This window comes from Phlebotomus argentipes, unplaced genomic scaffold (assembly GCF_947086385.1).
Source record: "Phlebotomus argentipes unplaced genomic scaffold, Phlebotomus argentipes genome assembly contig_15, whole genome shotgun sequence".
NCBI lineage: Eukaryota > Metazoa > Arthropoda > Insecta > Diptera > Psychodidae > Phlebotomus > Phlebotomus argentipes.
This window is the reverse complement of record NW_026776181.1, coordinates 1,164,986-1,192,152: the sequence shown is the minus strand read 5'-3', so window position 1 is coordinate 1,192,152 and position 27,167 is coordinate 1,164,986. Positions and strand designations below refer to the sequence as shown.

Below are 27,167 nucleotides of genomic sequence, written 5' to 3'. Positions count from 1 at the left end.
AAAACCTTATGTGGATGAAGGAATTGTGTAGGTCAGGAATATGGAAGTTCTCCTCAATACTGTGCTAATGTGCACAATATAAAGTTGAATGTGGTACAATGGAAAAGTTAGAGACGCCATAATTTTTCCTCTGTTGATTGTGCCATCCGATTTTCTCAAATTGAATGTCCATCACTGGGACTCATTTGAGCTGGAAATTGTGTATTTTGTGGAATGGTTAGATTTTATTGAACTCTTTGTGGACTGCTGAAGTTTTCTGAGACTATTTTTATTCTATCAGCGGAGAAGAGTGGTTCTCTATTTCCCAACCCGAAAATAATAATTCAATGTATCAAAAAGTGACCGGACGTGGTCTAAGAAAGTACCAACAGGATACAATTCACGACTAACATGAGTTTCTGCATGTAAGTAGAAGTTTGTGTAATCTAACAGATTAACTCAAACTGTATCTTCAGTGCATGAATCACATTTCTCTACTAATTCTTCATTCTTAGGATGAGCAAGAAATGAAGAGTTTGTGCGAATTCATAAACAAAACTTTGGTTTTCATATTTTGCATCTGACTAAAAGAAGAAGAAAAAAAAACAGAAAGTCCTACACAATAGATATAAAGTCGAGTTGTCTCTACTTGTATTTAGCTCAAAATCGAATCTGTCACAATGCTTATAATGATAAATGTTTATTATATTGCTTAAGGTTATCCCGATTAACCGATATTTCCCAAACTATGCCAAAGACGAGTTGTCACGTGAGAATTTACCATACACTGTATTCTGCTTTTTATCATCAAGTATTTTGCAAGTAAACAAAGCAATGCCAAGGAAACTCGAGTAAATTGAATGGGATTGTTTGGCCAAGAGAGGCGAAGAAGTACTCTTGAATGGCAAGAGTTGTTTGTGTTAAAAAGGCGACAATTTAATTAATTTACAGCGTCATTGGATATGATGTTGCGGAGCCTCTCCTGGCCTGGATGACAAGTCTGGGTAGTCTGTTGGCACTGGGGAGGGTGCCTCTCTGTGTCTGTGTGCCTATGGCCGATCGCAAGAGATAACGAGGGACATTAATGTCGACAAGACAGTCATAAAAGTGATAGATTGGCATAAACTATTTAAACAAATGCGATATTTATGCAGAATGGCGTCGTTGCGTTTTCACAAATTGCAATCTTTATCCATTTATTATGTGTTTTATTGGGCGCACGATTGAGCAGTGGAGGGACAGAGAAATTTCTTCATCTGCTTCTCAAACTCCAAATTTAAGAAATGTGATGCCGTTTCTGGCTCCAGTGAGCTAGACTTGAGAATCTAGCCGGAAAGTTCCATAGCGGTGCCTTGTCTGCCTATATCAGGCTCACTTTCGGTCTTATCTACTGATATCAATCGGTTTATCTCACTCACTTGAGAGTGCCTCTTCGCGGTGCCTGTTTTTTTTCCACCAAAATACACACACGCGCCCAAGCTCGTTCCTTCACCCCCAAACGCAGTTCGACAGTAAGGTTAAAGTTTACTGACCGTCACAAATAAATACAGTCACATTCGGGGGTTGTCGCACAAAATTCGTGTGAATTTTTATACTCTGAGGTAGTTTGTGTGTGTGTCTGTTGGAAGATTCGAGAGAGAATTTTGTGCGCGAGTTTAGTACCCGAAAGAGAGAAACATGTACACTTTTTTTTACATAAACCCAAAACACGAAACTATATTTCCGAGATGAGAAAAAGCCGAGAGAAAATGTTTTGTGATAAGGAAAGACGCGCACTTATGGAATATGCATTGTGAGGGAAGGAGAGACAGAGAGGGTGAGATTTTTGGTAAAATCAGTTTTCTCTGAGAGCAAGTGAGAGGGAGAGAGAGAGAGTGTCAAAGCTTGAAGAGAAAACCATGACCTTGCAGTAGGGGTGTGAGCTTTTGAAGCTTGCGATCAATAAAATTGTAACACAAGTTTCAATTTATTATGCCCAACTTCAAGCACTTTTAGTCGTGCTTATACACAATTTTTCATGGCGGTGTCGCTGAAATTACCAGGAAATTCAATTACGTTTGTGCCACTGAGAAACCTCGAGGCAAAAATTTGGCAAAAAAGCAGAGAGAAATGCCGATAAAGTCTCGATAGACAAGAAAACCCTGTTCCAACTTTCAGCATGAGGTGACACAGTGTCTGTATTTTTAGTCATATGCGGAAATTTTGCGAAATACTGTAACAAAGAGGCGTCACGTCATCACTTTTCACTCTCTTCTTACTATTTTTGCTCGCATTTTCTATTTTTATTTAAACAGGTGAGTTTGTGACGTGGGGCAATGTTGAAGATGTGAAACGGGCATATGCTTATGATGCATATTTCCTACTGCATTTTCTGCAACGTACTATTCTTTTTTCACATGAAATGGCAAAAAGCAAACTGTTTTCTCACTGGTAATGAGATATGTTGACTTTGTTGATGAAAAGTCAGCGTAAATGGATTTTACTGGCGGCACAATATTTTTATAGTATCTATATGGAAGAGGCAAATATTTGGTAGTCTTTAACATAGCCGGGTTTTGTGGAAAATCGGGTTAAGTGCAAACCACTATACATTAGTTACTTTCATAGATAAAAAATCAGATCAATAAGTATGTAATCAGATATAAAAAAAAAGTCTAGTAGAAACATAAATTACATTTAGTTAGAGAAAAATGTCTATTTCTTATATAAAATGAACAACTTTGTGCGAAGAGTGTCTATATAAATCCCAGTATTTCTAACTGTGTGTTAAATTCCTCAAATAAATCATACAATGAACAATGTGAATTTCTCATTACCGACAGAATGATAAATATATTTTACACTAAATATAAACGTAGCGTCTTGATTGAGTCATTTCCATGACAATTTTCCGCCTGATGGGCGTCTGGGGGCGGACAAGTAAATGGTAGCTTTGTGGAAGCTGTACCTTGAAAATTTATCGCATGATTTGAGAAGTGTTGATGTTGAATCAACAATTTGATTGCAATTATGTTCATCTGTAAATAATGATTTCGGGGTGAGAAATACTCTCTCTGTCTCTCTGTCTGTTTTCTCTCTTCTAAGAGAATGCTTTTACATGTTGATTTTTGCGTGTCTTATTTTTCTATTTTCCCTTCCCCAATAATTTGCGACATGAAAGTGGCAGAAAAAAGTGTCAGTCGCGCGCTTCCATTTTGACCGCGAATAGATGGTAAATAAAAAATGTAGAAAACATACAAATTTAATAGAACAATTTATATTCATGGTGACTCGTTTTTCGGTGGCGTCTATTCAACAATTCGTTTGATTAATTTGCACAATAGCTTTTACATTTTTACGGCATCTCACAATCTATGTGACGAGTGGTTGTTTTCAATTGCAAGCAAAAATAAAACTCCTACACTTTTGTAATGCTATTTTTCCACGGAATTTTCTTTTTCTGTCATCAAAAGCTTGATGATTGAAAATGATATACAGAGAAGGAGAGAGGGAGAATCAGTGCTAAATTTGAAATCTTCAGTATCAATCTCTTGCCGTACAGTTTCTTTTCTGCCTTGTGTGGAGATGAAATGTGAAAGAATGTTAGATTTGATATAAAAAGACACATGATTGTGTGCTTCTTTCGAGTCTTCTTCTCTTCTTTCAAGGTTGACAGAATTTTCAATTTTCCTTCATCTACTTTTTTTTTCTGAGGCTCGCGCTCAATCTAGGTGGGAGTTTCGTGGCTGTTTTCGTTCTTCGTCAGCAGAAATTTGTGTGATCTCATTATGCTTCTCTCTGAAGGTTGATGTGATGAGACATTTTTGCTATTAGTTGTTACTTTGGGGCGAAATTTATTGCACACTTTGGAGGAGATTTATTTCAAAGGAAGGATATTCATTGGAGCCTAAAGAAACTTTTTCAATGGGAAGTTTGCACATGTTTTCGATATATTTTCTTTAACTTTTTCCTTTTCTTTCTTCACGATTAGCCAAAAATTCGTAATAATTTCAATTGAACAAGATGATAAAGTAAAATAAAACAGCCTTTGAACGAGAAAGGAGTGACATTCCTTGTAGATTTCAGCACAAAATTAGGAGTGAAAGACAGAGAAGGTACTGCAAAAAAGCACGAATCGATTAACGCGGGGTTATATTGTTGTATAGACATAGATGTAATATGAAAGCGATTTCAATCAAATTAATTGTCTCTGTGTGGTGTAATTTTATGTAACGAACTTGAAGTTAGCTGTATATTTTTTCGCTCTTTGTCTTCCTTATGTATGTCTCGTCTTTTTCTCCATCGAACGTTTTCCATATGAGCTGCATGACCAAATGGTGATTCAATCATGAAACCGAGACCTTAAAAGTGAACGTGAATCGCGAATATTTTTGCTCTGCATCACGATTTCATCAATTTAAGCTTTATACTGCGCTGAATGCTTTCTCTGTCGATTCACCTGATAATTGCAAGGTGGTGAGAAGAAAGTTGTTATTATTATTGTTTTATGGTGCTTCTTGAGGGATTCCTCTGAAGTCCGTCATTACCTTGCTGGCTACGCAAGCAATCCTTTAGCACATTCATCAAAAAATAACAGAGAATTGCATAAAATTCGAATGAGAGGCAGAAAACGATAAAAAAGAGTTACGCCAGTCTGAAAATGTTAAAATAAAATCTATTCTATGACCCACATTGATTTCATCCGTGACCCAATTATTTTTTTTCCTCTGTTTTATGCATTTTTTATCTCAGCACATTTTTTTTATTTCTTCAACAACCAAATTGGGCAAAAATGTAAAGAAAAGGCGAGTGAAGAAGTATATAATTGTTTCTCTGGCCGAAAAAGACTGATGTGTAATTTCGTTTCTGCTGAACTGTGTGTGAAATCAGACTCGATAAGGCATAGAGAATACTACAGAATATTGTTGACTCGGTGAAATTGTACTTAGTGTGGATGGATAATTGCCTTTTTCAACTGGCATTGGGTCTCAAAATGCAAAAATATGTGGTAGACAAAGCTTCAGCTGGCGAGAACAAATTCTTTGACAATTGCTTCATAAAAGAATTTCCATTCTTGCAAAGTCGTACGAGTTTTAGGTGTCTGTGCTGTGTGCTTTGGGGAACTTGTTTCTATCTTACAATTGAGTGGAAGTGGTCTGTAAGAAAAAAGAGATTTCTTGAAAAAGACGTAAGAAAAACGTCTGATGTACTGTTAAATTGCCATAATCTTAAAGATTTGTTGCTCGATGGCATGTAGTTCAAGAAAGAGGAATATAGCGGCTCAAGAAGAGTTGCAACAATGAGAATAAATTAAGAACTGAGCACGATTTTTAATAAAAGTCGTTATATTTAGAGAATCAGTAAATATTTGTAAAATACGTTTTCCAGACGTAAGATTGCCCAGATATTCCCTCCTTGAGTTCAAGTGTCTAGTCACCGTTTTGAGAGGCACAACACAAGGCGGAGAGAAGACAGGCATAAAGACGAAAACATGAGGAAAACTACGCAAAATTTCCATACATAATTATTTCTCTTTCTATTATCTTTTACCTACACACGAGTCTCGGTTACATAATGAATGGTAAGCAAGTGGAATAGTAATTTAACTGTTGTTGAACAGAGGAGTCTCTATTTTATATCCCCACCCTTTTGCGCCTTCCCTAAAAAACATTCATTTATTGATGAATTACACTGTTCTTTTTTGCGCGCCCGTTTTAGCAAATTAGTTGCTTTTTTCCTTTACTACACACAATCACTAACTAGAGTTTCAGCATAACACATACTTCTAAGACGGCACAAACGTGGGAAAAAACGGTGTGCGAGACTAACAAAGAAAAATTTCAAGATCCTAATCTCAAAACATCGAATTACACAATTCACTGAAATTCACTCATAAAAGAAGAGGAAAAATACATGATAAAGATTAGATTCAGCACAGAGATATTGTACTATATCACAAATATAATCAAGTGACTTTGTGATATGATATTATTTTTTGGATTTCAAGTGTTAATGACAAATTAGTGACAGAACTAAAGAAAATATGAAATTGTGAAATTAATATAGTGACTAATTTTGTCCGAAAAGTTTACTAATATCGTTTAGACTAAATATTTTGAAAAGTATTAGTTTATTTAACACTCATATAAAGTGTGCAAATAGTCAGTGTGTTCAATAAGGTCCCATTGTGTATATATTCCACCCTGTATCCCTTGAAAAAACATTAATTTCTTTTTCTCTTTTCGTAAGGCAAATTCTTGTTGAATTTTTCAACCCATGGGATTTTCCACCCTCATTTCGGTAGACATCTTTGTCGGAAGTCAGTCTCTTGGGGACGTCTTGAAGTTTGCACATTGTGAACATCACAATTGTTGCTGTGCTTAATGACCCATCAATGCCTTGGTTGTGTTGTACAAAAAAGGATAACATGCGAAGTACATTTTATCTGCAAAATGTCTTTCTTCGGGCGCCCATTGAATTCTGAAGCGTGAATTAAATGTATTTATTATTTGAAGGTCTCGTGAGGGAAATCACTTGGTTTGTTGCTTCTGACTGATTTTCAACAATTCCTTAATGATTTTCTGTTGTTGTTTTATTGATTAGAGAAGGAATGAATGAGTTATGGGCAAAGTGTTGCTTCTACTTATAGAGTGATTTCGAGTCATTTGATCAGATATTTTGACCACTCACTGTTGGATCTTCAGATTGAGAGAAAATCTGTGGGATTCATCATTCGGAATGATTAAATATAATTTGAGTGTATTTCATTCTGTGGAGCTGGGGAGAAAGATGCTGTATGTGATGTGTTTCTGAGACTTGTGAGATGTCACATTTGTTGCCTTCCTACGCTTCTCCCCTTCAATAATAACAATAATTTTCTCTCTCTCTCTCTCACTCTTGCCATATCGAAATTTATCGCTGAGTTCGAGTGGGAGGAGTAGGACAATAAAATACGCAATTGCGGGAATGGCACGGTGCTTAGGTGTGTGCTTGTGCCTTTTGTATTCTCTCCTGTTCTTCACTTAACTTTGTGCGAAATATCTGGGTGGAAAATTTGCACGTAAGGACAGGTGGAAAATTTGTCTAGAATTTTTCACGTTCGCTTCGCTATTGAGATGGATGAGCACCGAAAGTATGTGTGAGTGTGAGGCGCTCGATGGTGATTCAGAAGATGCTGAACACAAAATTGTTGGTATATTATTGGCCTTACTCCAGATCCGCAACCAAATGAACACGACTCTGACCTACTGACACCGTTTTGTGGCGTCGCGGTATAGGTGAATTCGCGCACTCAGTTTCAATCGAAATGATACAAACACGAGCTACGTAACACTTGCATTATTATGCAGTCGCAGAGAGCGGCAATTTGGTCGCCGGTTCGCCTTCGCACGTGGAAGTGAAAACACATTGAGATCAGAAGGAAGATGCTAGGTTTCTTTGTCGTTATAGCAACAGTCTGGCGCCCCCAGACTTGCCACACCGGTCGCAGGCCCTGCAAAGTGGGGTGGCGCGATAATTGTTTGTCTATTTGCGCGACAAATCCTCTGTAATTGACGCCCTCGCTGGCAGGCGTGGAAATATTTTGTGGGGATTTTCCCAAGCAGGACAATGGAAAATTTGCCTGAGGAACTTTTCCACAGGCTGCCGAGGAATCCCGATTGATAGGACAATGAACAGAGAAAAAGACTTTCAGATGGTCACAGAGACACTGTGTGACTTTATGGAAACAATAGATTTACAGAAAATTCTTCAATTATGAGATGGTTATCATGAAATAAATTTATGGATATTTTCTTCATAATGAAGAATAAAATATTTAATAGTATAGTTTTCAAAATTTTCAAAGTTTCTTCGACCTTTATAGTATGTTATTTTGATATATTGTAATAGTTTTTTTTTTAATATAAATTCTCATAAATAATATGTTTTAATTGATAATATTTCTAATTAATGTATTGAGGGTAAATGTTTGCAAAAAAAAAAAAAAAACGCAATATTGATTTAAAATATTTTTGAATTTAAAACTAGTTTATTTATAGAGGAGTACTTTATTGTTTTTTTTTTGATAGGCTTGGTAGATATATATGCACACGTGTGTGTTTGAACAGATGGAAACAAAAAATGGGGCAATAAATTTTACTCAAAAAGTAAAATTAATTTTCACATGTACTCATAATTCCCGGTGCAGAATGTAATGTAAATTTTTCCCCTTGTACATTATTTTCATCAATCAACATGGCGAGTGAATAGCAATTAGATGTGCAACTTTTCCACTCAATATGCCTCTGTTGATGATATTGGTCTCTGGGAGGGAGAAAAGTTGGCAAATGCGTTTCAATGGCAATTGATTTTGATGGAAAAAGTCGTGTGAAAAACTTTCTAATTTCAATCTACCTTGAGCAGTCTCATCTTCACACTTTCTCGTCCACTTTCGTTTTCAGTGTCGGCCGCTTGTTTGCACAGAGAGTGATTTTTGCTGATTTGGCGCGTCCTTCTTATGCAACTCTTATAAGTTGGTTGTGACGAAAAATGATGTGTAGGCCAGAATAGAAAAAAAATGTTTCAGATGAATTGGCAATAAATGGCGAGGATTTGTGTACAGAAATGGTGGTGCTTTATCATTTGAAGGGTGCGTGTGTGGTGAGATTAATCACTGGTTATCGCGTGTTGATGATAAGAAACAAAAGCCAGTGTCTCAGAAGCTCTCTTGTTGCCACACATTTTTTTCGTCTTTCTAATTGCTGTGTTTCCTTTGGCTCTCTTGCAGGCTTGGCCCGTGTGATCTACCTCTGCCGGATCAGTGGGTCACCCATTCCCACACCCAATTATCGCATCTTCAGTCACACTCCGTCGCCACGACGTCCGCGGGTGGCGTCATTCCACTTTCGCTGGCGTCTCCAGCGACAACGGCTGCACTTGCGGGGCTCCATCACCACGGGGCGCCGCAGCAGCACTCGCCATTGCAGCAGTCGTCGAAAATAATGAACGCCGTGGCGCCGGCGGTGGCGTGCCCGCCAACAAATGCTGCCACGAAGAAGATCCGCAGGAAGCAGGAGAATAAGCCACAGTCGCAGATCAACAAGTGCAACAATGAGAAGAGACGCCGTGAGCTTGAGAATGAGTACATCGAGCAACTGGGCGAGTTCCTGCAGATTAACAAGCGCGACATGACCTCTTGCAAGCCCGACAAGGCGGCCATTCTGAATGAAGTGGTTAAGACGGTGAGTATTGGCTTTGTTTAAAATTGAACTGATTATGCTTACCCTTTGTTCTTTTTTTGCAGTTTCGCACTTTGCTGGAGAAGGGCAGTCGCGATCTGTCATCGTCCAGATGTACCAAATGTCCGCCTGACTGTGCTGATTCGTGCACAGTTCATCCGGTGCAGCAAGGTGATGTGTCCTCCACAGAACCACCACTGCCGGAACCCTCAGTGAACGGCCAGTCACCAGAGATATCGGCATATTTTGAGGCCGTGGAGCACTACATCTCGTCGGCGGGCTGGGTGTTGTTGGAGATCAATGCCGAGGGTATTATCGAGTGTGTGACGGAGAACATAAAGGACTTGATTACGTTTACGCGAGCGGAGCTCAGTCGACAGTCAATCTATTCGTACCTGCATCCGGGAGATCATGGGAAGTTAAGTCCCATTCTTAACAACATGTCCTTCGCGGTTGGTTGGGGTGGCACAGAGGAGGACTCACAGTCACCACAACAGCAGGCGCAGAGTGCAGCGAGCAATCAGGCTGGCAAGAAGTCCATCAAGACACGAATACGGATGCTGGTGAAGCATCCAGAGGCGGCTGGAGAGACTATTGAGCAGAAGCAACAGCGGATGGATAAGTACGAGGAGGTGGTAATCATTGCGGCACCCGTGAAGGATGACGGGGATGAATGCTCGTCAGTACTGTGCTTGATCACGAGGCCAGAGGATGATGGGCCACTGGAGAGTGGATCGACACTGCCTCAGCGCGATCTCGAGCAATTGACACTGAAAATTGAAACAAGTGGGAAGATTATAAATCTCGATGCAAGCACTCTGCGCGATACATTCGCCCAGAATCTAGCCAAAGAGCCATTGAGATCAATTCAGGATCTCTGTCACGTGCAGGATCAGCATCTGCTGAAAATGCATCTCAAGGAGGTCACACAGGGTACCAATTCTATGGCGTACTCCTCGGCCTACCGACTTAGGCTAGGTGGCCCGGATGTCTATATCCATGTGAAGGTAACGTCCAAGATGTTCCGGAGCACTATTCACGGCGAGAGTGATTTCATCATGGCTGTGCACACGATTCTCATGGATGGAGATGCAGAGACGTCGCAGATAGCGGGTGGACTTATGGGGTCCGGTGTGGCTGGACTGGCGTCTCACCTTGCTGCTGGTGGATCTGGCAATAGTGGAAGCAGTAGCATGGGTGGACCGCTAATGACGAGCGTGATGAATGGTGGTGTTGGTGGTCTGCAAGCATCCACGGCACGCTCTACTAGCGTCGTCACGTCCTTCTCCAGTCCACCCGCCTCAGATTGCAGTAATTTCTTCGCCACGGAATCCCTCATCGACTTCGACATACCCCATTCGACTATCTTGGACATGGATGCCGTGGGCGTGGCCTGGGATACCCGGCCCGACTCCAGGGCCAGCGTGACACCTGTAAGCACTCCTCGGCCACCGTCAGTGTCGGCTTACAGCCCTGTGGCAGCCCCCATCTGTCCCTCACCGCTGACTTACCATGCTGGCAATGCTGGAGGTCAGGTAAGTCCGCAGAACAACAACAACAGCAGCAGCGTGAACAACAACACGAATGCCAGCTTTAGTGGGAATTTCGGCAATTTTGGAGGTAGCTTTGAGGAGAAGGACAAGTGTCAGATGGATGGTATGGCACAGCAGCAAGCGGGTCAGAATCACGACTCCGAGAGGCTGAGGAACTTGCTTACGACGAAGCGGGGCCAGCCAATCGGAGCGGCTGGCACGAGTGCCATGGAGACTGACGCTGCCACGCGCAACACCAATCGGATACTGAAGGTGAGTGGCCAGGTGGCAAGAGTGCCTCCTGAGACTCATCTGAAGTTTGTGTCGTCCCAGGGTCTCCTCAATGCTGAGGAGGACAAGGATGCGGCGAATCCAGCGTATGGAAAGATGAACACAGGTGCTGGGCCGGTAAGGATGCCGCCCGGCCGGCAGAGACCAGTCCCTGAGAGCAAGAGCAACAACAATAACATGCTGCTGCAGGTAGGAGTAATATTTAGAATTGACTTGAGAGATTTGTTGAGTAAGATGTGCAATTTCTTACAGCTTCTCAATGACAAGAGTGATGAAGATGATCCAGAAGCAAGAGGGAATCGTGTGCCCAGTGAGCTCTTGCGGCAGCTACAGAAGGTGAGTGAGTGTGAGACAAAGTTGTACAATAATAAATGTCAGAAATTGAATCCGAAGGAGGACACGCCAAAGGAGCACAATCATGGCAATCAGCAGATCGGGAATGAGGAATTGATCCAGCTGTTGCGGTTCCAAGGCAACGATTACGGCCGCAAGCGCTCGTCGAATGAGCCAGATGAGGGTGGGGCGGCTAAAAGATCGGAGGAGAAGCCATCGCTGCTGCGTGAGAAGAACAAGATGCTGGCATCACTGCTGGCCAATCCGTCGAAAGCTCCAACAACGGTTCTCCCTTCGACGGCCATGCAAGTGAAGATAATTCCCGATATAACGCCGTCCAGTATTAATTCGCGGGTGACAAATAACCAGCAGCAGCATCTCACCAACAACAATACCATCATGAGCAACAATAACACAAGTAGCAACAACCAAAAACAGATAGTACAACCGTTGAACCAAGTTCGACCGCCTCCGCCATCAATTCGCAAGCCTTCCGATGTCTACCTCAACCAAATGCCAAGTCAGCAGGATATTAGCAAGAATCAGCAAGTGAGTTAATGCTTGCGTGAGTGTGTAGGAATGAAAGGAAGATTAATCATGACTGTTTTCTGCAGGTGATGCAAGCGCCAGTATCACATCCACAGGATTTTCAGGTGGAGTCAGGTTCATTCGCTACATCGACTGCCGTAACTCCATCCCAGCCCCACCAGGAATGGGATCCGGAGTTGTCTGAGATTCTAAATGAAGTTATAGACATTGTACCAGATACAAACTATCCCGACAATGACCTCAACAATATCCTAGGCACCGGTAAGATCTTCTATTTTCTCCAAAATGTATAGCCATGAATTTAACCAAATGTCTTTTCTCCATCAGCTATTAGTACAATAGACACCTCCTCGGTGACATCGGCGCCAGTCCAGAGTCAGCAGCAGGATCTTAACGAAAAGCTCATGATAAATGCCATTCAGAAGTCTCTGATGCAGTTTGAGAACAATACGGTGTTCAACAGCAGTCCACCGGCGTATCCTGCTATGCATTCCGGACCGTCACCCAGTGGCTCTGTTACCACGCATCAGCAGAGTCAGGGATTCCCGGCACCACCGCCAATCTATTCACAGCGCTCTCAGAGGATGCCTCAGATGCTGCCAGCAGGCCATCAGCAACAGCAGATTACAGCTGCGAGATTTCAGCTGATGCAGCAACATCGCTTGATGCAGCAGCAGCAGCAGAAGGAACAGCGCGAGAGGCTGTTGCAGCAGCAGCAGAAGCAACAAATGGTTGTTCCGGTTAATGCGACAGCAGGAGCTGATCAGTTGTGTGAGTGTTCTTTTCGAAAATATTGGCAAATCGTTTACATCATTTGACTTTGCGGTGAATTCACATACTTATTGCACAAATGTACTTTCAGGTCTAAATCCTGGGATGACCAATATAGAATCCCTATTGAACAACACTGTGGCGCCTAATGTGTCGCTTCAGAGAAGTACGAGTGTAGTTTCAGATGCTCAATTGAGTCCGGGATTTTCACAGCCAATGATGCAGGCACAGCAGCAGAATTCTACCCAACGGACACCGTTCAGTCCACAGCCCAATCAAGGTATCAGAAATCTTTGCTGTAACATTGACTACGGGATTCTAAGTTGTTTCTGTGGTTTTTAGGCTACCAGCAGGCGTCCTTTAGTGCCAATAATGGACAACGTCTGTCGCCACAGCAGCAACAGCAATTGGGAGGATTCTCTGGTGGATCTGGAGCGAATGGAACTGCTCAATTGTCACCGCGACAGCCACCTTTTGGCGGCCAAGGTGCCATTCATCAGCAGCAGACGCCACAAACTGTTGCCACATCTGTCCAGCAGCAACAGCAGCAATGGAGTCAGCAACAGCAGCAACAGGCCAATGTGAGGTTGTCACTGCAGCAACAGCAGAATCCCATGCTCAATGCTCAACTCACGGTGAGGCAATTCATATACATATTACTGCAGTGATACATTTACTAATGGATTTGCTTTGCATACAGAATGTTGTTGGCTACAACTCGCGTCAGTTTCAAACGCAAAGGCAGCGATCTCTGAACTCACCAGGCACACCAGTGAGTCGCCAGAACTCCTTCCCTGGCCCTGAGGGCTTCCCTGGGCCGCCGAGTCCCACGCAGACACCCTATGGAGCGTCAACGGGTGGAAATGTAGTGCCTGGCCAAGCGGGTGTGTTCAATCAACAACAGCTGAGGATGCAGAGGCAGGCCAGTGTACCCCAAGCCACACAGCATTTACCAGGTGAGTGGCAGGGAGTGCGGCTCCGCGAGATGTCCGTTTTGCTTTACAGGACGACCGGATGGTGTATGGGCAGGAGTGTGTGAATGTGGGGATGAAAAGCTGTTTCCCTCTCTTCTCTGTCTGTCAATTATATTTATCACTGAATGTCCCATCTCCTCCAGGATCCCCGAGGTCTTTTGGCGCTCCCGATGCCACGGGATATGGAATGATTTACAACAATATGCAACATGCACAAGGCTCAGGGGGCGATTTTTATGGCCGCCCACAGTCCGGTAAGGCGCTAAAAGAGGCTAAAGCGGGTGGCATTATCATTCCTTTATCAAATTTATTCTCTTTATTACACATCTCTCTTGAATTTTGCATATGGGAAGACATGCAGAAAAGAGAGAGAGAGTGCCTATTTGAGATTTGATCACATTTTTTTTGTTAATATGAGGAAGTGCATCACACACAGGTGCATCATTTGGTGATCGGGATATTCGTTTTTGTTTTCTTTTTTTTGTATATGTTTCATATGGCATTTATTTTCTCATTGTTACATGTTTTTTACTGTTACTATATACATACATATATACATTTTACTGTTCTTATTTGTGAAGCAAGAAAGAGCCTAATTGCACCCACTTTATGTAACGCGCCTTTTGCAACATAAGATTCTATGTTAGTGTCTTTATATTTGGTTATAATCCATCTCACATATTCACACAGGAGAACACCATAAGCATTTTTAATAGTATTTTTATTTATGTATTCAGTCGGTGGGTTTGGTTGGTGGGGGATTTTCCCGTGTAAATGGGAATAATCTCGATGTACAGCAAGTATGAGGATAAGATTTTGCACTCTATATAGATCAATGATGATTCTGATAATTTAATTTTTGACCACAAGCAATCAAAGCGTCTTCAGACAATGTGTTACACAAATTGAACATGCAAAATTTTGAGTCCTTGAATTGAATTGTCAGAGAGACTCTTCTGCAAATGGTCTATCTCTTCTTATATTCTCACTCTTTGATGGGGGATCACACAATAGAGCAAAAGAGAGAATCTGTGATTAATGCCATATTTTATCTGTGCGTGAGTGTTGTCTGTTGCATCATATCGCAATGAGTGGAGCTGTGTGAGAGAGACTAATTTGAGTATGTACAGAGAAAGAGAGTGAGAGAGAGCGAGATAGAGAGAGAGAACGAAGTCACAGAATAATTCATCATCATCATCGCACGCGTGGATTCACACTATTTAAATTTATTTATATTTATTCAGGCACAGAGTTGGGTGGACTGCAAATTTGCAAACTACATATTCAAAGCGATTTTTTTTTTGTTTTGAAAATACGGCCAGTTTCCCAACTCTGTGCACATATATTCTTGTCACTTCTTATTCCTGCTACATTGGTGTGTGGTGTTCGTTGGATGCGAAAGAGCGCCACGCTTCGATGGTTAATTGATGTTGGCATTAACGCCATCATGGCCGGTTCTCTTGTGCTTCCAGGAGCCAACAATAACGGGGCGCGTGAGTTCCTGCGTGCTCACGTGCAGAACCGGCAAACGGGCCAGGTGAGGACGCCGCAGAGTCCGCACAGTGGCATGGGCCAGAGTCCGCTTGTGGGCAATCCGGCCAGCAGCGGGAATCCCGGCGGAGGCAGCGGAGGAGGCAGTGGAGTCGTTCAGTCGCAGCAAATGAGCACGGCGCCTCTTCTCAACACTCCCCCCGACCAGACGATGGGATTCAGCTTTGACATGTCGCAATCGGGTGAGAATCCCTTAGCCTAACCTGTCTGATCGCTGGTCGTCAGTGGGTTTCCCTAGATTTATTTATGTGGAGAGAGAGACAGAAGGTGTTATGCTTTGGTTGTTCCCGTTTGTTTTGATTAACTAACCAGGGTTTCAACGGTCAAGAAGCACTGAAAGTCTTCTAGCTTAAGAAAATTCACGAACAATTTTAGATTGTACATTTACAATACTGAAATGGAAAAAACTTTCAGAAGATCTTAAAAAACGCTCAATTTTTTATGTAGAAAGACAAAAGTGAATCATAAAAATAATGAGAGAATCAAAAAATATTTCTCATGGTTTAGCAATTAAGAGAAATAGTATGTTAATTTGTGATTAAATTCAACCATGAGAGCATTTTTTTTTTTGGTTTTATCAATGGCGAAAAAATGTTCAGTCTTCTTGAACGATGGGAACTCAATCCTTTTCCGCTCCCAGATTTTAATAACTCTGTGTGGATTTTATTTTGGCGGAATGAGTGGATGTGATTGAATGTTTAATGTTTTGAGTGCAGGTGCGGCTCATGTTGAGGGTAAATTGTCAGCTAATTGGTCACCGGATGATCCTTCTGGTCTGAGGGTAAGGAAGCTGCTGTTGTGAGACAAGTTCTTTTTACTCTTTAATTTTTTAGCACAATTTCTCAGTGGTTTGTGAACAGTTCGTGTGTGGCTTTTTCCTATAGAGATTGTCAATGTGGCATCTTTATACCCTTGAGAGACAGAAGATGACCGTGGGTGGATTCCTTTGCCAAATATTTGCATGCCTTCTGTGTGTCTGTGCCTTCTGATGCTGCCTTCTAGTCTTTCATTTGACTTTATTACTCTTTAATGTCTTGCGTGACACAATGGACTGATGGATTCCGTTTGTCTTTGTAGATTTCTTCGGAGGTAGTGTCACTCGGTGACCCTAAGAATTCGTGTTTGCTACTCCAGAAACTCCTATCGGATTGAGCGTGGCCTGGTCGTGAGGAAAGAAACGAATTTGATGGCTAGGGTGTGAGAAATTGTAAGTACACTAGAAGGTAGAAACTTTACAGTGAAAATGGGTGGGAAACTATTGACAAGAATTGTGATGCTTTACTGATGAGATGGTTTGAAAACTGTTGAAAGAGGAACAGAAGATATTTTCAGGAGATGTAAATATATTTTAAAAATTATAAATTGTTGACTACTAAACCACAAAAAAAGCGAGGAGAGAGAGAGAGAGAGCGAAAAATGATGGAAGAAAAGTATATATAATATATATTTAAATGCAAGATAAAATGAAAGAAAAAATGAACAAGTTTGAGGATGAGAGAGTGATAAAAAACGTGTTTTCTACACAAAAAGTTGGTGAGTTGGTAAAGAGAAGAATAAAATACCTCTATTTTAGTTCAAAAGTTTGTGAAATAATAAAATTCACACGAAAGGATGCGGAGAGATAAGAAAAATGGTTTACTAACAATAACAAAAGAAAAAAAAATACAGAGACTCATGAAGAAATACGAAAGAGGAGATGTGAAATGGAGAAGGTGTTAAGAAATACAACACTGACTTAAAAAAAAAGAATATTTTTCTGATACCGCAAAACAACAAATATAAGTTAATTTTAGGGTACTAAATAAATAATGAAAATGTGTATCTTTTAAAAGATGTGAAATGAAGTAACATAGTGGATATATAACTTTTTTAATTGCAAAAGAAGCATAGTGAGTTGAAGAAGATGGAGCGAAGAGGGAATGTAAATAGAGAGAAGATGTCTAAGAGGAGGAATAATATATAATTATTTGTGATATTTGTGATTTACTATTAATTTACGAGAGTAAAAATAATTGAAATACATAATTGATAGAGGAAAATACACAAAAAGCCCACAAAAAAATTATTGAAACATTTTATTAATATAATTTGTTACGAGGGAGTAATTGAATATGATAGAGTTAAAAAACATACATTAATAATGTGAGAATAAAAATATGTTAATGACTTAAAAAAAAAAACAAGTGGAAGAACGAGAGAAATATTAATTATTGATGAAACCTTAGTTTACCACATCTCCAAATCATTTTTTTTTAATGAAAACAACACAAAACAAATCTTTTTCTTTTATTGAACGATTGAGGGAAAATCGCGTGAAAATAATACAGTTGTGTACAAAATTACAGCAACACTACAGTTAAAACAAGGAGAAAACAAATTTATATTTAGAAGAAAGTCTATATATTGCTACTGTAATATTTAGGAACAAGCGTTGAAAAGAGATGAACTCACAATAAATATATTTCAAAAAGGAAACACTTGAGGTGAAAGGAAAATTTTTGCAAAATTTTTAAAGTCATCGCGCATTTCTTACAAAATCTGTACTGTTTAAATAAAATCATGTCTCTTGTACATAAGAAGCGACTTCGGACAGTGTTTTTCTTTTGGATTTCTCATTAAGGATAAAATTAAATTAAAAAAAAACAATTTTATTTTATCTCAACTTTTTAAATCTAATGATAATATTGTGGAAAATTTGCAAAAACGGTTTCGCAATGATCACACAAAATTCTTTCTATTGCTACAATTTTAAGGAGAGAAAGAAAAAGTGGAAGATGTGAATAAAAAACTATTAAGAGATGAAGAAAAACATTTAAGAATAGTGGACAAAAACTTCAGATATTTTTAGCATATTAGATGAATAGAAATGTTTAAAGAAGAGATTAAAGAAAAAGGTAGATAAAATGGAAAAGACTGTCTGTGCCCGATAACACACAAAATTTAAAGAAAAAAAAAGAAACAACACTTTGGGACGAAAACAGGCGATAAAAACGTCTCAATGGTGGAATTTTTTGAACAATCTTTAATGCAAAAACGTTGTTGCATTCTTTGTTGTCAATTTCATTGCACTGACGAGAAATAACCGTAATATAAACAGCAAATAGAGTACACATAACAATCTTTTACCCATTTTCTCAAAGCTCTGTATACGATCTATACTTGTTGATTTGATATCATCTCAATGTCTTTGAAATTATCTATGACAAAAGGCACTTTTAACCCTCGTTTTCTTGATCATTGAAGGGACATTTTACAAAAGAGAGTCATAATAGGATTTTCTCTGTCTCTTTCTGTGGATGAATGTTGTTATGTGTGACAAATTATGCAGTGAACGAAATTCTTTTGAGATCAGGAGATCAGTCAATTTCATATTTTTTGTCATCTGCAATTTTTATTGAATCAAGATTTAATTGTATTATCTGAGAATGAATGAATTCACATATAACGAAAGATGATTTGTATTTTATTGCTCTAAAATGGTACATTTTTTTTATCGAATCTGAAATAATACTGAAAAAATCCCTGATATTAATCGAATGTCGCTTACTGTATTTTCAACTACCTATAAATTTATAAAGCAAAAGAAAAAAATGATGGAATTAGTATTAAATTGGGTTAAAAACTAAATTTATACAGCAACTATATATTTGTAATTGTTAGAAAAGTACCTTTCTAGAGTGGAAATTTCGAGAAAGCTCTTTTTTCTGAATTACCTACGTTTTTGGACTTTGCAACACTTCAAACGGTAAAACACACGATACAGCGTATGATAATGAAAACATAGAAAAGCACGTAAAAACACTGTAGAGACAAGAAATAATACTGAGAGGAAAAACAACAAAATAATTTTAAAATAAATAGTACATAATTCAAGTGCATTACAGGTTATTGACAGATAAAGAAAACCACAAGTAATAAAGTAAAAGAGAAAAGAAAGAAGCATCGGAAAAAATCTAGCATGTTAATAAACAAAAAATATAGCATGAACAAAAGTGAATAAGAGAAATATTTCTATATATACAAAGAAAATAAGATAAAATTATTGTGCATGACGAGAAATCACAGAGATATTCTTACAACAGATTCACAAAATAAGAAACTCTTTAACAAGAATATGTAAAAAAAAAAACGGAGAAACTATATTTTCATTCAGAGACAAACATTTTTGCAAGCGACAAAGTTTAACAAGATATGAGAACGTAAACATAGCCCGTAGAATCACAAATATAAAAAGGTAACATTTTCTAAAACAAGCCATAACTCTTGAAAAGTAATAATATTCACTGCCGCAGAATCTAAATATTGTAGTAGATTTTGAATGTAAAGAACGATTTCTTTCGTATGTTCTCTGCTTTTCTTCTTTTGATTTTATATCATTTCCTTAGTTTTCAGCAACTCTTATTTGAATGTCAGAAAAATCCACCGGTCGAGAGATAGAGAGAGAGAGCAAGAATTGATTTTCCTTTCCCTTTCAGTTGTTTTTCTTTTAATTTCAAAGTCAATTTTTCTTCTGTCTGTTTCTAATGTTACAACTTGTTATACAAAAAAAGCCAACACGAGCGTGCGATAGAGTAGCAAAAGTGGAGGAAAGAAAACCAAATCAGTAAAATATTTTCATAAACTAAAAATGTAGGTACTATATAATTTAATTTAAAAAAAAGGAGAAAAGAATGCGAAATAGATGAAAATATTATCGTCAACATACAAACCTCATTCACAGTAATTTTTTTTTCTTATATATTGTAAAGAGAGAGGAATGGAGTAAAAAAGGGAATTATAGAGAGAAAAAGTAATTTGTTTAAATATTGTGTATATATTAAAAAATATATTGAAAAATAAAGTGAGAGAAAATACTTGGAACTGCTTTATTCTCTCTTTTATCCTCTAAATCGAATAGAATATTATGCTGCAGACACTTCCCGGGCGCTCCTTCTGTTCCTCATGCGTCGGCGTCCCATTCGACGCATCCGGCGTCTCATTCCTCTGCGCCCGCCACGTCGGCGTCTGCCGCCGCGGAACCTGCGCCGTCCGCGGAAGCGTCGTCTTCCACGAAACCCTCGCCTTCCGAAACGCCTGCGGTTTCTCCTCCTCCTGAGCCTCTGACGACGTCGCCAAGGTCTCAACACGCCACCTGGACGTCCTCCTGGTCTGCTGGTTCCGCCGTCAACATCGTAATCTTGATAGTATCTATAATAGACAGAGAATTGTAGATTTCTATCATAGATATCTTGATTATCTCCGCTGATTTTGCAGAACCATTCGCCAACGTTGTATTTTCGTGTCGTATAAAATTTTCACAGTTCTAATCACCATGTTTACTACATGCATATTGCTTAATCTGTATTTAATTTTATAGTTTATTTTTGTATGAGAATTTCTCTCTATCTAAAACCACATTTTATTCTTGAGGTCATGCGAGGTTTAAGAGAGAAATGCTTGATAAGAGATCACTTTGCAAGATAAGTTTTCTGGCTTAAGTGTCGTGTAACTCGTGAAAAATTTTAGACACAGCAAACAGAAAAGTGAATTATCGCGCAATTTCCTGCATATTTGCTGAACAACTGTAAAAAGATGGTTAATTGACATCCACAACAGGTGGTGGATAGAAGAAGCGTGACTAATAATGAGAATTGAGAACTTTTTCCCCTAATCACTGATATCACTATAATTCGATAATTTACCGTCACTTTGTCCACTAAAGCCAATGGCTCTTTTTCGCGACATTTCCTGTGAGCGATTTATGGCCACATTGTGGAAGCTTGCGCAGTATGCAAGAATGACGCAGAAATTGCGCGCATATCCAATGTTTTTTCGCGTTGTTTCCTAATACTGGCAGAAAATTCATTTGCATTTTAAACAATGTTTTTCTGAAACGACGAGGAAAGAGATCACGCAATAGTGACTTACGCAGGAGAGTCGTTGCCGTAGTAACTGCCGCCAGAACTGTAGTCATTGTATCCTGTTTGGGTCCCGGGATTTTGGTAGCTGCCGGAATTACCGCCAGGAGAGGTTCCGTAATTTCCATAATTGCCTCCTGTTCCTCCAGTATTTCCGCCGTAAGATCCATAATTCCCACCCGGCAGATTCCCAGTTCCTCCAGTATTTCCACCGTAAGATCCATAATTGCCACCTGTTCCTCCAGTATTTCCGCCATAAGATCCATAATTTCCACCTGTTCCTCCAGTATTTCCGCCGTAAGATCCATAGCTACCTCCAGTGTTTCCGCCAATGCTGGGTGGAATATAACCCGGTGGAGGTGTTGGGGCTGCTCCGTAATTGCCGCCTATGGATCCGCCATAGTTTCCAAAACTTCCGGTCGAGCCTGCGCCCGTGGAATAGTCCACAATGGGCGCTAAACCGCCAAAGTTCGAACTTGATCCTCCTGAATAGTCTGTAACTGTACCAATGCCAGTGGAACTGCTAGATGAATAGTCTGGCAAGGCGGGCAAGGAGCTCCCATAGTTGCCCCCAAATCCAGTGGAACTTGCTCCAAATGTATCAGTGCCGGTTGAGGAATCCAAGTTCAGGGCGCCCTGGATTTCTGCCCAAGACGGGTTCAAGCAGAGTCCAAAGAGGACCAGCCAGGCGATCGCTCTTCCTGGCATCTCGCACGATCACTTTCGCCAGACTGCTGGCATTTCTGGGACACAAGTCATAGCCTCAGTGGAGCAGCTCGAGGACTCCATTAAAAAGTCATTAATTTAGAACGGAAATCGAGATACATTTTATGGCTTTTTCGGCACATTTTCACTCCCTCACGAGAGGTCTGGGCGGAAAAACGATCGCATTAGTTGGGCCACGGGGCTTCCCGGGTCAATTTCCCATACTTTTCTTTGCCATCTCTCTTGGCCGAATAATTTCTTCAGCACATCAAGTTTGAAATAAGAAAATTCACAATGCTTCAGTAGGACAGAGTGTGGCAATAAAACTGTAAAGAAAAAATATGAAACCAATACCTTTTGAAAATTATGTATTTATACATGTGAAAATTCGGTTAATCCGCAATGCGTATAATATCAAAGATATCAACTCAATCGCCGCACCCTGTATAATTTTGATATAATTTTATGACATAATCTCTATCGAGTCGTCAAACCGTGATCTTTTCGCGATTTTTGGAACATTCGGAAGCACGTGCGCAGTTGGAAAATATTTAATCTTAATTGATCCGCCACAACTTGTTTTTGCTAATAGAAATATCACAATATTGTCATGCAAAGATGCAAATGTGCCAAAAAATGTGAATAACTTCAGTGCCAAATATTTCATCTTCTGCGGTCAGCTCGGTCAGCCAATCATGCAACAAGCGATAATATTGTCGCATGGAAAATTTACACCTGGATTGTGGCGCGTGAACGGGTTTTGTGACTGTTTTTGGCCCCTCGGTGTTGGAAATTTTCAGGCAAACCGGCAAATTGATGGCCAAATCCTCTCTCAAATTTCGAGTCACTGTGGGTTGTGTGTGACCCCATTTCGCAGTGGCCACACTGAGGCACTTATTATCAGCGGCTTCTTGTATTTTATCACGCGCTGTGGCCCCCTTTTGCGCCCCAACGTGGCAGAAGCCATCATTATGCCAGGCAGACTCTTCAAATTGTAAATATTTAGCCGGCACAGACGAAAACATTGACTCAATTTCCAGTTCTCCGCGAGAGGAGGAACTGCAAAGGAGATCATCGGAAAAAAATCCACCTTTTTTGTGAGACGGGAATTTGGGATGGAGTTGGGTGATCAACAAGAGACTTAAATATTCACTTTTTCTCCGCTCACAAACTGTGAAGAACAAATAGCCGAATGGTTTTTCTTTACTTTTCGATGACTAATATCGATATTGAGCAATTAAGACGAGCTTTTCCATTGTTTCCTCACCACATTGATATTTTCCTGACACACCAAGTCTGGCATTGATAAGGAAATGTGCGAAATCTCTCGCTTTTCATGCTTTTCTTCCGGACTTAACCGGTACAGGGCAAAGAGTGAGGCCCGTTATCATTCTCTCGCCGTCGAAAATGTCCAACGTGGACAATTTTCCGGCGTAAATTCGCACACGAGGAGCCACAGAGAGACACCCAGAGTCGTCAACAAACTATAAAATCTCTTGTGTGTGCCTTTCTATGCTGATTATGTAGATTACGTGCGCGCCTCCTCGCAGTATTTCGAAGCCCATGAACTTGTATATGTCGGTGTGTTGTTTTGAGGAGGGATTTTTTTTCTGCCAGTTGTTCATTCCTCACCACATATGATAAGAAGCTGCGCACTGAAAAGACGACTGAGCAGCACAAAAATACGTCGTAGTTGAAAAGGCAGGCACGCATTGGTCGGAAGAGTTGTCCAAGGCCCCGAATTTGCCGGAGAACCGGCGGCAAGAGTTAGAAATTGCGCGCCAAAATCCGCAGGACTCTCAATGGGCTCCGCAGGAGATGTTCTGGGGACTTGAGAGGATTTCAGAGCGACTGCAGGGTGGGAGAGACTCCACTCCTGGCGAGAGAGAATCATAAATATTCGTGGTGTGTTGTGTTCTCACTATCTCACTCATGCATTCAATGAACAGTGAGTGGAGAAAATATTGGGACACTTCCTTATCAGTGCACCCGAGAGAATTGCTGATGAAATCATCATAATTTTTACACTAGCGATAAAGAAGCAAGCTTTCAAGAAAGCAAATATTGGTTGAGAAAAATACAACTTTATGTGCAAATATCAAAATAATTCACATGGCTGAATATTTCTAGTAAAGTAAGCGTTTCAGTAGTTAAAAGTGTAAAGCCGAACACACAATATAGAGAATATGCATGCAATTTCATCTTGCGAAGGATCACAAGAATTTAATAAAAATTAAGGCAATTTGAGAACGAAAAAGAGTTTCAATTGATTCCCATTTCAGTTATGAGAAAGATATTAATTTTCTTTGGTAAAAATCTTCAAATTGTTAAATTCCAGCCAATAGTCCTGTTAAATGTGCCTTTTTTCTTCTCTATGTACACATTATGAGGTCCTGCACACATTGTTAAGTGCAGTGTTTATCTTAAAGGCGTGCTTTCATGCAGGGAAATTAAGCAAAAATGCAGGTGTCGCAGTCAAGATACTTCAGCTGATAAACAAGTTTATTAGTTTTCTATATTTACGCCTCGAATAGTTTTCTTTTATGATTACTTTATGGGCGTGCGCATACTTCTCACTGCCAGTGTAATTCTGTTGATAGCGAGAGCAAGAGCGACTGGGAGGGAATGCTCACGGTCACACACACAGGCTCGCAGATCCCCTCCCAAATCTCTCTCGTGGTGGAGCTTTAAAAGTCTCCCACGAGCCTCAAAGAATTTTAGTGCGTGTTTTTCTGTTGGACCTCTCAAAAGTGTCAACACACAAATCGGTTCCGCAAAGCTGTAGAAGAAGCCACATCCAGAGTGTCGCACTCGCTAGAGAGTACAAAAGCAAGAAATTTAAGATATAGAAAAGATAGAACATCCCGTGAACACTGCCAAGCATGTCAGCATCCCCAGTGGCCAGACAGGCGTGCTCCCACGCCCAGACGATTCCCTCGAAGAGAGTCCTCGTGACGGACGCCTCGCAGATGCCGGATGTCTACTCATCCACGCCAGGAGGCACTCTCTTCTCCACCACGCCCGGAGGTAAGGATTTAACTTGGCTATTGCGTCGTGGCTCGCGAGACCGCGTGTTGAATTCTCCTTTGGGACTATTTTTGGCCCGTGCGGTGATAAATTACGCGTATGAAATGTTATTTATTGCACTCCTGCTCATCTGCCGACGTCGTAATTTTGAAAATAAATGAAATGGAGCTAGGAAATAGACGAAACTATATAACCGCAAGAATGTTTGTGAGTTCATCGGACGCTTGTTTAGACAAATTAGCCAAGAAGTAGGAGGAATTCCTGATCAAATTAGAGTCATGAAGATAAGTCCACCACCCACGTATGTAAAATAGTGGGAAAAGTGGAGAACAAGCGGAGAAATGAGGGGAAAGTGGATCGAGAAAAGTCGAGGGGACAGTGGAGACGCCGGGTGGTGTATTATTTGACACGTAAAAAAATTGCGGCCGGCAGTCGATTCCCCAATCTAATCGCACACACGCTCTCTGCGAAGGGGGGACATGAATATTAATGCTGAGTCTCGTCTGGGGCGCCCATTTTCGCTGCCAAGGCAGCACAAAATCTCCGTCTCGCAATGGTATTGCTCAATTGCGTCGAACGAAAGTGGAAGGTCATTGGGTGAATTTCAAGTGTAGCCAAGTGTGGTCATCCAGATCGTCCACTGAACCTGAGACCTCAGACAAGGTCCGAAAAACCCAATCCGGTCACAGGTTGGGTGAGAAGGTGGTAAGCGTCGAATGTGGGTGAGAAACAGTAAACAAAAACATTGACTATTTTAGAGGGGGGATTGCTAAACAGATAAACAATTTGTACACAATTCTCAATGGTTCTAGCTACTAAACCACTTTATTAACGCGACATAATAAATGTTTTGTTATAAATACTCGAGGAAAACCGCTGTTTACGATACACTTGCTGTTATTGACGCTAAAAGGGTATTTTAAGAACCTGCTCATAGTGTAAAAATGGATCTTGCTGATCGAACGTAGAAATATTGGTTATACATGCGAAAGAGGGTTGATTTCTGGTTAATCGACATTCAGAGAGTCTCTATTAAAATTCTACACACATTGCTAACCCCTCGGCATATGGCTTTTCCTCATTCTTTCTCGCACTTGCGGACAAAATTGCCGATAATGTGAACGAGACGGTGCTAGAAAATAGAAGTGGCCACACACACATTTATTAATAGCTTGAATATGCTTCCTCAGGCACTCGCATAATCTACGATAGAGCCTTCCTTATGAACCTGAAGAACTCTCCACTGAGTCGCACCCCACCGAAGAACCTCCCACCGGCTCTCATGCGCGGCTCTCCGCAGAAGAGCGACACCTGGAAGGCACCCAACCAGCCCAGGAGGGCGTCCAAGGATCAGGCGGCACGCCACCATGACCAGGAGCAGCAGTTTGACATTGACATCTAAGCTGGAGCCAATGGGAGAGGTCCGTGGCCGGTCAGGAAGAGTGTGTCCTCAAGGCTGGAGCAGAGGAGCCACACCTTCGGCTTAAGATTGCTGACACGCAGTTTGTTTTTCAAGAAACACTCTTCCACTTTAGCGCGACCAGCCAAGCGGGCTGTTGCAGGAAGGAGTCAGGAGGGAAGAGGTGTCACTATTAAGTCTTGTTTGTAAATAATAAGAGCTACTATAACGTATTTTATGCACCATGTGCTCAAGAGCGGAGATTCTCTATTAGGAAGTTGTAAGAAAGGAATAAAAAAGCGATATAGATTGCTGCTGATTATTGTCACCTTTGCGCAATTGCTGCCTATCTACAAGTTCTGTTTTTTTCTCTCAATTTGACAGAAAAACTTCGAGTAATAATGTAGATAATACTGAGACACGATAATACTTAATTAGACTACTTGTTGACCAGCGATTGCTCTTGATTCTTACGTCTCTCCTGGGACTTTGTTATATACAACTTTTTTGTCAGTACACACAATTGAAATGTGATAACTCTTAGATTTATACGTCAATGCAGACGGCGATAATTCATAACTTTTTTCCCTCGACTACGATATTTGCTTGTAATGTTAGGATACTTCACGTTGCATCGTTAAAAAGGTGAAAAGAAAAGCCAATATTTTTGTAATTCACCTCACGTTAAATTCAAATTCGCTTATTATCTAAGTAATAAAAAATGATATGCTTCAAATCATGAAATGTGTGTCTGAATCTTTCCAATCGGTAGTGTAATGTTCGCCTGAGTGTAGGCAGAGTGTGGATAGTGGATTTCCCGCCGTTTGGTAAATCCTGGATATTCTTCTGCAAAACCCAGTGGATTTCCCACTCACGTCGCCCATGAGCCATCCAAGGTGTCGACAGCAATTGAGGGCAGTGATGAGAGGAAAAACAATCATAATGCGCTTCTAATTGAGTGC

General features: G+C 40.5%; 3 protein-coding genes across 7 annotated transcripts in view; 2 read left to right on the top strand and 1 right to left on the bottom strand.

Moving 5' to 3' along the window:
* The window catches only part of LOC132262166 (nuclear receptor coactivator 2), a 38,033-nt gene extending 19,898 nt beyond the window's left edge, over positions 1–18,135 (top strand). For 3 of the 5 annotated variants that reach the window (XM_059761319.1, XM_059761321.1, XM_059761320.1), the window contains exons 3-15: positions 8,726–9,179; positions 9,242–10,981; positions 11,042–11,188; positions 11,252–11,335; positions 11,378–11,881; positions 11,947–12,142; positions 12,209–12,652; positions 12,744–12,932; positions 12,995–13,287; positions 13,353–13,608; positions 13,770–13,880; positions 15,099–15,359; positions 16,255–18,135. In XM_059761319.1, coding sequence (XP_059617302.1) covers positions 8,726–9,179; positions 9,242–10,981; positions 11,042–11,188; positions 11,252–11,335; positions 11,378–11,881; positions 11,947–12,142; positions 12,209–12,652; positions 12,744–12,932; positions 12,995–13,287; positions 13,353–13,608; positions 13,770–13,880; positions 15,099–15,359; positions 16,255–16,283 — 4,708 coding nt within the window. In that variant the 3' untranslated portion in view covers positions 16,284–18,135. The remainder of the gene's footprint in view (positions 1–8,725; positions 9,180–9,241; positions 10,982–11,041; positions 11,189–11,251; positions 11,336–11,377; positions 11,882–11,946; positions 12,143–12,208; positions 12,653–12,743; positions 12,933–12,994; positions 13,288–13,352; positions 13,609–13,769; positions 13,881–15,098; positions 15,360–16,254) is intronic. The other 2 variants (XM_059761322.1, XM_059761324.1) reach the window with 2 other exon arrangements.
* Positions 18,136–19,738: 1,603 nt separating this feature from the next.
* On the bottom strand, positions 19,739–22,816 carry LOC132262169 (uncharacterized). Its single transcript, XM_059761329.1, has 2 exons — positions 21,085–22,816; positions 19,739–20,364 (listed from the first exon to the last, which is right to left on the bottom strand). Exons 1-2 carry the CDS (start codon positions 21,780–21,782, stop codon positions 20,079–20,081), a joined length of 984 nt encoding a protein of 327 aa, XP_059617312.1. The 5' UTR covers positions 21,783–22,816; the 3' UTR covers positions 19,739–20,078.
* Positions 22,817–24,368: 1,552 nt separating this feature from the next.
* LOC132262239 (eukaryotic translation initiation factor 4E-binding protein) lies at positions 24,369–26,949 on the top strand. Its single transcript, XM_059761438.1, has 2 exons — positions 24,369–24,806; positions 25,997–26,949. Exons 1-2 carry the CDS (start codon positions 24,662–24,664, stop codon positions 26,206–26,208), a joined length of 357 nt encoding a protein of 118 aa, XP_059617421.1. The 5' UTR covers positions 24,369–24,661; the 3' UTR covers positions 26,209–26,949.
* Positions 26,950–27,167: the final 218 nt, after the last annotated feature.

Coding starts and splice junctions, on each gene's coding strand:
- LOC132262169 (XM_059761329.1), bottom strand. CDS start 21,782: ATGCCAGGAAGAGCGATCGCCTGGCTGGTCCTCTTTGGACTCTGCTTG. Junction 20,365..21,084: donor TACGGCAACGACTCTCCTGC/GTAAGTCACTAT, acceptor TGTCTATTATAG/ATACTATCAAGATTACGATG.
- LOC132262239 (XM_059761438.1), top strand. CDS start 24,662: ATGTCAGCATCCCCAGTGGCCAGACAGGCGTGCTCCCACGCCCAGACG. Junction 24,807..25,996: donor CTTCTCCACCACGCCCGGAG/GTAAGGATTTAA, acceptor ATGCTTCCTCAG/GCACTCGCATAATCTACGAT.